The 11,656-nt window shown below is 37.2% G+C and overlaps 1 protein-coding gene across 1 annotated transcript in view; it reads left to right on the top strand.

Annotated features, from left to right (window-relative positions):
- The first annotated feature begins 1,493 nt into the window (after nt 1-1,493).
- Nucleotides 1,494-11,656, top strand: part of LOC127436029 (carbohydrate sulfotransferase 8-like) — a 66,379-nt gene continuing 56,216 nt past the window's right edge. The window contains exon 1 of the mRNA XM_051689925.1: nt 1,494-1,668. Coding sequence (XP_051545885.1) covers nt 1,494-1,668 — 175 coding nt within the window. The remainder of the gene's footprint in view (nt 1,669-11,656) is intronic.

Here is an 11,656-nt window from a genome sequence, read left to right as displayed (position 1 = left end):
AGAGTGTTTTTTTTTTGTTTTTTTTTACTTCAAGCTGTTGTTAAATAAATCTAACCCCCATCACCTTAGCCGTGATTGCCTGCAAAGATGCGAGTGTACACATCAAGCTCCAATTTCAGTGTTTTGATATGGGAAGATGATAAGCCCGGTTTCTATCTGGTTGAAAGCTTGATGTTTGGAGGGGTTTTTTACAGATTTGGCACATTTTTATTTAAGTGCTGAGTGGAAGGCACTTTCAAGCAAATGTAAATGACTTTGCAAGGCAAATGAAGGAACATTCACACAGTGCTACAAACAAATTCAATAATTACTGGGCTTTAATTTATTTTGATAAAATGGGACCACTGATAAACCAAAGGGTATATCTGTGAAAATTTGCGGCTGTCATTTAATATGGATAATATTATTATTCGCAGTCCTATTAATAATGGTTGAAAGCAAATTAATTCACGTCAATCTATAATTTTCTCCTCAGTGCACTAGTTTAGATCTGTTTGGGGTTAAGCTCCATGAGGCACATTCTATGATGAATGTACATAATAAGAATTTGTGTTTGTGTGGGTCGTGTGAGTCAGTCTAATCTCAGTGCATACCGGGGATACACATAGAACAGGCAGAGCAAGATGTTCTGTGTACACTCCAGGTCCCTTTGGCTCGGAGCACATGATTCCTTATGCTACCTTCACCTGCTGAGAACAGCAAACCAGGCACAAACACATGACACACACAGCTGTGCCTCACATCCTCTCATTCACATTCTCTGTTTTGCACTCTGTCTTTTGGGAAATAGGACCATGCATTCAGCAGAAAATTCATCAGATAAACCTGCAAAAATACAACCCCCTATTTATATAAATGCACACCAAATTTATTATGCAATAGACAGAAGAGGAATTTCACAAATGCTATTATACAGATGCCCCATTGTCCCTTTTTAATTTACAAGTAAAACTAACAAAAGTTCTCTATAGATACCAACAGCGGATTTAATACAATTTGTAAATATTCTGAAGAAATTTGAGTAGAGTTTGCCCATTCAAAACTTGCCAGAGCAATGCAAGGGTGTTGCTATGCAGTTGCTAGAGGGTACAGTACAGTAGAGAGTGATGGAGGGTACAGTATGGAGAGTCCTCATAAAACATGAAAACCCAACGTGTGTGTGTGTGTGGTTTATGAGGACTTTTTTTTTTATGTTACAAACTAGTAATTACAAGGGTATTATGCTATAAATGTGGTTCATGAGGACATTTCTAGTGTCCCCATAATTCAAATCGCTTAAACATACTAAACGATGTTTTTTTTTTAAATGTAAAAATACAGAACGTTTTTTTGTGAGTTTTAGGGGTAGGGTTAGGGGTTAGAATCTATAGTTTGTACAGTATAAAAATCATTATGTCTATGGAGAGTCCTCATAAGGATAGCCACACCAATGTGTGTGTGTGTGTGTGTGTGTGTGTAGGTCCAAGCATCAGGGCCGTGCGTCACAGGCCGTGATGTGGGTAGAGTGTAGGGTGCTGGAGGCCGGCTGTGGAGGCAGGAGGAGGTTTCTACGTTCATCTGTCATGAGACTTCCCTGTTCATTCTGGTTTCTGCTGCTGTTGGGCGCTGGAGGTCTTCTTCTGCTGCATCTACAGGACCTCATAGAGACACTCCAGCAACAGAACCAAGGTCTGTCAAACTTGTACCTCAATCTTTTACAGAGATTCAGACTGCTTTTTTCTCTCAGGTTTAAAGGGATCGTTCACTCAAAATGGAAAGTTCTTTCAATATTTACTCATCGTCATGTTATTCCAAACCAGTATGTCTGTCTTTATTCCGTGGAAATTTGGGTGATTCTCATGAAAATTGTCAAGAAAATGTCCTGGTCCTATTTTACTCCAAAATTAAAAGAAACAAATAAATAACCTGTATATATTTATAAATATATAGCTATATTTTGCGTAAAGAAAATGAAGCCTACTGTATTTTAAGGGTCGTAAAGAATTATCTACATTGTGACATTTTCATTACAGTTAAGCACATTTTACCCCCCAGTTCTCATTACTGCAACATGAAAAAAGATGGTCATCATGAAATTTTCATTACTGGAAAAAAATTATATATTATTTAATAGGGGTGGGTAAAAATATTGTTTTTCTGATGTATCGTGACCTTCATTTGAACAATCTCAATATTGATTCTTAAATCCCAAGATAGATCTTTTACTCTATGCACAACCGCCCACTACAATGAGAGGAAATCACTCGCATTTGCAATCAAATTTCGCGCTATGCTACTACAATGTATATATTTGGCAGCTGGCTGGTAAATGTTTAGATTTCACTCACCCCATTGCATCTTTTTTCGCACAATGAAAGTGAATGGTGACGAGGCTGTCAGTCCCAAACATTCTGCATAACATTAAATTTTGTGTTCTATGTTGGAAAGAAAGACATACAGGTTTGGAGCAATATGAGGGTGAGTAAATGATGACAGATTTTTCATTTTTGGGTGAACTGACCCTTTCATAATAGTAACAAGAAATGGTGTTTTATGCTCTAAAGCATAGAGCATATCAACACCAATTAATCGCTGGCGGTTCCCGAGCCTCTGTGCAGTTGCTTTCTGGTAGATTTTCCTACTTGACCACTGTATCCAATTTTATCAGGCCGCATATCACCTGAGCAATATTGTCATTCCCACTGGTAGTTGCTGCATCATGTCGCTTCTCATTTGCATAAAGTTAAGCTCTGCTCAACTTTGTTGCATGAACCAATGGTTGCTGTTGCTCATGCTGCTGGAAATTGACAACTTCAGGTCACTTCAAATTGCTGTCAGTGTGTAACAGCCCTTAAGGCTCCGAGTGATTTGAGATGTTAAACTGGAAAAAAGTGACTGACCCAAAAAACATTTTTTTGTTTGTTTTACGATGTGGTTACAATCCTTGAAATCATTAAATTGTTATATAGCACCAGAAATGTTATGCCACTCCAGCGTAATAACCATTACACCACAGTTTCCTTTGACAAAGCTAATGGTTGGTTTGATTACTGCCATTTTTCAGTTTATTTGATGTGATGGCATGCAGTGAATTGAGCTTTAAAACTCACAACTTCTTCCCTACTGAGCCATCAAAAGCAGTTAATATTGTCTGTTTCCATCTTGCGACAGAGGACAAATGTTAGCTGAGCGTGGAAGCTCATGACAATGATATTATACTGATTGCAAGATACACAGGGGAGATATTGTGCCATTGTCTCTCCAAACTGTGGGTCACCGCAAAACTCTACCAAAAGAAAATTGCCTGTTAGCCTCGCTACTGTTTGTTGGAGTATATAACCTGTTCAGTTTAAATGAGAAATGCTTTAAAAAAAAAAAACACTCATGGCTAGGTTAGCATTTTATTGATTACATGTAAATCCCTTAGGAATATTTTCAAATGCAAGATAAATGGGGAAAAACCATTAAAATAGAAATTAAACAGACATTATTGAGATCTTTAAATTTCACAGGCATTAATTTCACTATGCCAAGTTTCAAGAAACACAATACCTGCCTACCGTTTCAAAGATCTGACATTGCACATGAATGTTTAATGCATGTTTAAGCAGACAATTTTAGCAGCTGCCAAATTAGTCTCTACTAAAAATGAGACACAATTTATTTATTTTTATCATTCCTGCCATATCACTTTGACAGAAATGAGTAGTATCCTCAATAACATTTTAACAAGCCAATTTATCTCAAAGCTGAAACTAAGGCACTTGACATGACACAAAAAGCACATGTAGATTTTCTTCCAAAATGAATTAAAGCTGAAGTGTGTCATTTCTGGTGCTACTAGCATCACCAAACGGAATTGCCAAAATAAGGATTGTTTTCGAATAGCTTTCGCGAACACACCCCCATCTGCCATTTGTTTGACAAAACAGACTGTCCCACCCTAAACGCCAATTTTTGAGCCATATTGTTGTGTCTGGCGATTGGTTAATGTTGTTCAATAGTCTGTGAAGTGATGCCACCGAAAAAAATTTGGAATAACATGCACTGATAAATCGTTTGCAATAAGACCAGGAATTTGCATTTTCCCATCATTCTCTTTGCAATTTGCAAATTTGCATTAAAGTAAATAGGGCCAGTTTTGATTTAATTTTGACTTTACATTTTACAACGACTTTAATGCAAAACATTTTTTATATGTTTAAGCTCATGTAGGTGCATTAGAATGTAATTAGGGAATGACTAGAGACCCGTTACTATTGACTCAAGACTTGTGTAAGCACTCTTTGGTGGGGAATCTAAGTAACAGTTCAATAGTGTCCTGAAAACGGAGTCCCTCTCTGTCTATTCAGTTTCATCTCTACTGTGCTGATTGATCTGTCTTTCTATACTGTCTGATCCCAACTGCCCAGTCAATAAAAGCTGTCTCTGTGGACCCCGATTCACTGGCAGGGAAACTACAATTGAAAAAATTTTTGGCCCAAAGGCATTTCAAAAAGTTGACGGGTGGTGGGGTTTTTCCAGTTTTAAAATTCAATTTGGATTAAGCGGTTATTAGCAATTTTGTATTTCCTGACCTTTTTTGAATTTTTTAAATTCCATTTATTATTCAGCTTTAACAAGAACTGGGAAAAACCACCAACCCTTTGATAGTGTCTTCTGTTTCTGCTTCTAAAATGTGTCTGAAATCAGTATGTATCCAGTAATACCAGTAATGAAAACTGAAATAAAATGTTGTTAAATGGGTTTGTCTATGCAATGTGTTTTAGCTAAATACAAGAAAAAACACATACATATTAATTTCAATATGACTTCACAGTCTTATAGTATTGCCATTTATCATAGGCCAGTTACAGTCAATGGTTACTGTATTCTTGCCAGTACAGTGGTCTGATTTTTGCTCTGATACTCTATCTCTGCAGTGATACCATATACAATAAATTCAGCAATGAGTGTGGAAGTAAGAAAACTAATTAAGACAGATTCCTTGTGCATGAAAGAGAATGAATCATGTATGTAACACTTAGGTTTTCTTAGCTTTCCAATGACATTAAACATTGAGCTTACAAGATACAGGCCAATAAGTCATTATAGTCCATGCCCAAAAAATTATTGGTTTGTATCTTCTGTACGATTTATCAAATTAATATTATTTTGACATCGTTTTGCCAGGATCATGTCTAGATGATTCATACCAAATTTCATTTAGATAATGTGGATAATCAGCCCAGGACGAGTTTAAACCTTTTGTTGTGTTTTGACCCGAACAACTCTTTATATATATATATATATATATATATATATATATGTAATTTTTTTTAAAACATTTTTTTTAACAAATTTTCTTTTTACTTAATTCAATTGGAATACAATTCCTTGAATTTGTTAACATATGGTTTCCGTACAAACCAAAAATTTAAACCATTTTCTTCATATTTTGTTGGTTTTATTTCACGTTGTTACACTTGTTGTGTTCCCAGTCAAAACTGACCGGCCATTGGAAATGAATGGATTAGAATAGAAAATACAGAAATATTAAGTGTTCAGGAGCATCCCAATCCTTTAAATGAGCACATACAGTATGTGGATGTGTGTTTGCACACACAAAGACCTCGGACATGTGTACACACATACACACACACACACACACACACTACGTGTTGAGCGCCCTTTTGTGCATCTATGTACACTCTTTGAGGAATATTTCAAGATCTACTTATCATATGTTGTGTTTGGGCTCGTTTGATTCAGGATAGTCTGTTGTAAGTTACGCTATGTCATTGTCTATGTTAAATGTTTGTTTCAGGAACTAATAAGGAAAAATAGGACAAAAAGACACTCCTGTTTATTATATTTATGTGTGTCACTGGCAATTTCATACTCTAATACTTACTGCAGTTTGGCCTCTGAGTGAAACAAATTTGCTCATTACATTCTATAAATTGAGACCTTTACAACAATGTATATAATACATGGCTATGTCATCTTTTTATGTTTTTACCAACTCTGAATATAATTGTTGAGATAGCAAATTTGCAAATTATGAGAACAAAACAGTTCTAATTTGTCAGCAAATTAAAAAGAATTATTTAAGAATTGGTAGGATCAGCTACAGTATATGCATTATAAAGTCCAGATTCTAAGCTTTAAAATGACACCTATTTTATTTAGATTAAATAAGTGCCCCCCACTAGCCTCATTTACTCATAAGCTCCGTTCAATGAATCCTTCGATCAATAAAAATATATATGTAACAGTATAAGGACAGACAAGGAGGAGGCGGGAACCAGCTGAACAGTCAACGTAAAGTTTAATGGTATAAATGAACATAGAACACACATGCAGTGCGGCTGCGTGGGCCTCTCTCTCGAACTGGTGCCTCCGGCTCCCCTTTATCTCGCTCTCTCGCTGATCAGCTGATTCAGTGCCGGACATACACCATCACGGCCCGGCCACGCCCTCCTCCTCATCACACTCCTCCCCCGCCCGATTCAGGCTTGGGTGCCACTATTCTAATAGATATTATTAGACAGGAATGTTAATATTGATTCCATGCAGTCAGAGTTTGACTGAGAAGCAGAGCTTTCTTTGAAATGTATTGGTCTTAATGCTACTAAATATATCCAGCCTAGGACAATGAGTGCCTTTCTCTTTTTCTTGTCAATATTGCTTTTTGATTAATATTAACGATATAACAGAGAGCAGCAGGTCTATTAGGCTGCATTTACACATTGCACAGATAAAATATTTTGATATGATTTTTGTGCTGTCTGCTTACACTCATGTACATAATACAGTACATTTAACACTGTATTTACATTAATATTGTGTTGACGGCAGATGTTGTCCTGTCTGTTTATACTCTCATAATACATTAATGGCTGTGTTTACATTAACAGCTCCAATAGACAAATGTTTTTCTTCTGGGTTACCAAAACAACCCGGAAGTGGCAGGCGGAGCATTTATTTGAAAACAGTAAATTCATCTATAGAGCACGTGTAGACATACGAATGTGAGCGTTTGAAAGCAGCAGGCTGTAGTAAAACCGAACTGAGCTCTGGCAGTCGGTAGCGCCAATGATGCAGTTGCCTGCTAATACACCGTTGCATCAACCATCAACCCACCACCAATCTTGCCTAGGGCGCCAAAATGGTATGAAACAGCCCTGTTGGGAACCACTGATCTAAGTTTAAGGATACTGTATGTTGCAGGACAGTGCATTCAAGGCATATATTTTATCAGTATGTGTGTTTTTTGGGAATCAAAACCACAACCTTAGCATTGCTAGTGCATTACTCTACCAGTTAAGATACAGAAATACCTTTTACCCAGTTTGCTATTGCTCAACACCTTTACAGAGTTTGATAATGAGTTTAATGGAGACATAGAGGAATTAAAATGCACCATTCATTTTTCTTACACAGACCCAGTCATGGTGTTTTGTAAAAATGGCACTCCTGCAGTAAAACCAGACATTTAATACTAAGGTAAGGTTTTTAGACTCCATTCAACCTCTTAGCCCTCTTTACAATAATCAGGTCAGTGATGAACACTCTATTATGAGGTAATTATCATAAAGTTACAGTGATACCATTCTAAAGTGCCTGTTCAAGAGTTCTCAGCTGCCAAAATAGGAAGCAATCAATCACAGGTTAATCAATTGTATTGCTTTCAGACAGCCTACTGCAGTCAATGAGATTTTAAAGAACTACATTACGGTGCATGCATTTCCGAGACCGTTCCCCCCACCTAATTTGATTGTCGTTGAGCTCACTTTGCACAGCACTTAAGCAAGATCAATACTCGTTAACAGCCCTGCTATATTTACAAGGCAATTTGGAGCTATTATTCAAATCAATTTGAACCCCAACTCTGCAGAACATTAACAAACTAGACTTCCTAAGATATAATTATTGTCAATAATTTGATAAGTGCTTAACGTAAGACCCACAAATGACTTCCTGAGTGTATAATAAGTGACAGTGTTGGCGAAGCTACAAGCTACTCATAATTTAAAGCAGTTCAACTATAGTCAAGCTAACCTTTAAAAGTAGTTTGCTACACTACAAGTTAAAAACAAACATTAGCTACTTTTAAATTTATACAACCCATGAAATAAGACTATTGTTCTGTGTTGGGCAATTTCCTTTTTCTTTTGTTTTCACATGCCACAGGAAGATTTTAAGCACTAGTGTTAATTAGTCACAAAAGTGCAACAAAATGATGTGCTAAGGGTGCACATTAGCTGTGTTATTGTTGCTTTATCTGTGTATTTTATCATTTTCATGGTGCCAAAGAGGATGATGGGAAATTGTTTGTTGCACAAGCCTGTCTCCTCATAAACTTGCTAAATGAGTAGCATTTTCTTTCATGTATTATTAATATTCTTTATCAACAGTACACAAAATGCACATAAACTAAATTATACAAGCAACATTCACAATTCAAACATTGTATGATAAATATCAATTAGCTTCTGCCATAAATTTTTAAAGGGAATGTTCACCTAGAAAATCTTGTCATAATTTACTCACCCTCATATTGTTCCAAACTTGTATGACATACAGAACACAAAAGGAAAGGGCATACGGTTTTGGTGAGAAACAATCTGAAATGTAATTCATTTTCAGTGCAAATGTTGACATCTGTTGCATGTTCAAGGCTTGGAGTATGATGCACAAGTCGCATTGATTACTTTAATGATTCTTTAGGGTATTTTTTTAAAGCTGAAGTACGTCATTTTTGCTACACTAGCACCACCGAATGAAATTGCGAAAATAAACATTGTTTTCTATACAGCTTTCTGAATAGGGCCATCGTTTGTTGTTGTTTAACCAGTCAGACAGTCCCACTCCCACATCACATCACTGGTTGAGTAATGTTGTTGGGGCGGGTCTAATAGTTGTCTCTGCATATTAAGCTGGGATAGAAGAATGTTTTTTAACCAAAGAAGTTACATACTTGAGCTTTAATCTTTAAAGTGAGGCACTATCCTCTGCCATTGTATTGAAAAGACAGACCAAGGTATTGGTGTCTCCTTTTGTGTGCTGAAGATTTTTGGTGAACTATCCCTTTAATTGAGAAACTAAATCAGAAAGTTGGATTCTTTTTGTTATTAACAGTTTTTATTGATTCCATACATAAATCATACAAACATAACATAAAATACGGAATCAATTATATATATTAAACCCCTCCCCCCGAACATTCCCCCACACCCCCCACCCGACACAAACACGCACTATAGTGGTCACCAACAATCAGAACATAAATATTTTTTAAAAATATATACTTTCAAACAACATCATCTATTCTAGAATAAATCTTATGGACTGATGAAAAGAATGTATAGTCCCTAGCAGATGGGTTCAAAAGTCTCCAAATATCTGTAAGACCAAGATTTTTACACATCCTGTGAAGGGTCACTGTTGCTGTAGGGGGCTTACACACTTTTGCTTCACTATGATCAAGGTCCATCAAAAGATTAAAGTCTCCTCCCAATATTATATCATGAGGGGTGCTAGCGGCTTGCAACATCCCTTCAAGATCTATAAAAAAGCCCTGATCATCAACGTTAGGTGTGTAAATATTAGCCAAAATAAGACTTTGCCCCTAAATTTCTGCTAAAACAATAATTACTCTTCCTAATTTATCTTTACTCTGTTTGAGATATTTGAATTGTAGATGTTTAATCATAAGTTTAATGACTCCCCTGAACTTACTTGAGCCAGCACTAAAGAAAACATGTCCACCCCATATCTTCCCAAATTTTTCAGCTTCCTGCGAGGAAAGATGCATTTCTTGAAGAAACACTATATCATATTTCATACGTTTAAGAAAAGTAATAACCTTCCTTCTTTTTATGGGGTGCCCCAACCCATTCACATTCCACGTGGAGAGAGACAATCCAATCATATTAACATTTGACATTTTGACATATTAGAAAAATACAAATTTTGTGAGACTGAATTACATAACAGAAAATATTCTATAAAACAAACTCCAGCCAATAAGTGGAAAAACACAAAAAACGTGTAGATTGCCCCGAAGGTGTGTTCCTCCACAAAACAAACTCCAGCTGCTAGCGGAACCAGCACACAAAAAAAAGAAAGAAAAGGGGGGGCAGTTCAGTTCCTCGGGCAGTCAAACGAATGTTCAGTGAGCTTCCATTCGGTTGTTACACGAGTTCAACACGTCTCGCGTAACACAGGATCTTTATTGGATGATCTCAGAAATTTGGCCAGACTTGATCGGGGCCTGTCTCCCTCAGCGGTCCTCCAAGCCGGAACTCTGTGAGCTCGCTCAATTTCCAGCTTATGGCCTGTTATGTCGAGCAGACTCGGGAAGAGCTCGTCTAGGAATTTCACCATATCTCTGCCTTTTTCATGCTCAGGAATTCCAACAATTTGGACGTTGTTTCGTTGATTACGATTCTCCAAATCCTCCAGTTTTTCCCAGATACGTTCCAAATCCACCTTAGCAGCTAATTCCCTCTCCGATGACTCCAGATAATCGATCCATTTCTTGACATCCGCAACTCTTGTAACCAACTCAGTGAATTTCGTCTCCATGGAAGTGATCGATCGACGTATTACAGCAAGATCCTCCAAGTCTCCAATGACCTTCGTCAGCATTGCAGACACATTTATCAATTCACGCCGGATTTCTTTGTTCACCGTCCGAATTGAGTCCGGGGCTTCCAGCCTGCCACTGAGGGGAATCAGCCCGAGCACGTAAGTGTCTTTTAATATCTCCAGAGCCTGAGGATTTTTAATTCTTTGATATATTGTCTTCCCAAAACAATTAAGGATAAGGGTGTATAGAATCTCACCGGTTTGTGACACAAATATTATTAAAACTAGCAAAGTGCGCAGAGCTCGCTGTTCACACGTCCGACCCTCGCATGGAGCCCATGAGACCAGAAAGTTGGGTTCTTAAAGAAAATCCAGAGTTTACCACTGGAAACTAAGACATTTTGGTTGTGATCTCATAAATACTAACATTCTGACTTGAAAGCAACATCTTCTTTTGTGTTCCACGGAAGACATAGAAAGTCATACGAGTTTGAAATGGAATGGTCATTTTCCTTTTTGGGTAAACTACAGTATTCCTTTAAGCCAAGATAAAAGTGTGAGACATGTTACATCACATCATTGCATTTTCTTCCTATCATGTTCTTATGTGTGAAGCTGTAGATTACATTCTTTTCCCAAGCTTCAAAACTCTGAGAGGTGAGAGGTGTGTAAAAATCCCCACCATCGGGATCAACACGCAAACATGTCTCTGCATGGGAAGGCCCCTGCGGAGCGTCCAAGTTTAATTAGAGTTCACGCAGATTGGGCTTCTCCACAGTCAGGTTTCAGAGGAATCCACAGTCTGGGATTATGAATATATACTTGCGTTAGGCTCTTATGGTGTTCAGTTATTTGCTTTGAAGCAAGTGTATCTCAGATCGTTTTTCTCAGAATGCTCATAACATTATGCAATTATATCTGATTAAAAATCCAATATCAAAACACCTGTGATTTGTCTATCCAGTCCCATTGCTTCAAGCACTGAGAAAAGTAACATGTACCACTTGACTATTTGCTCATACGTTTTTGCTTTAGCAGTGGTCTGAATGACAATGACTTGCACTGAGAAAGTTTAATAGGCATTAAATTAACAAAACATAGT

This window comes from Myxocyprinus asiaticus, chromosome 46 (assembly GCF_019703515.2).
Source record: "Myxocyprinus asiaticus isolate MX2 ecotype Aquarium Trade chromosome 46, UBuf_Myxa_2, whole genome shotgun sequence".
NCBI lineage: Eukaryota > Metazoa > Chordata > Actinopteri > Cypriniformes > Catostomidae > Myxocyprinus > Myxocyprinus asiaticus.
This window is presented reverse-complemented; position numbering and strand designations above follow the sequence as displayed.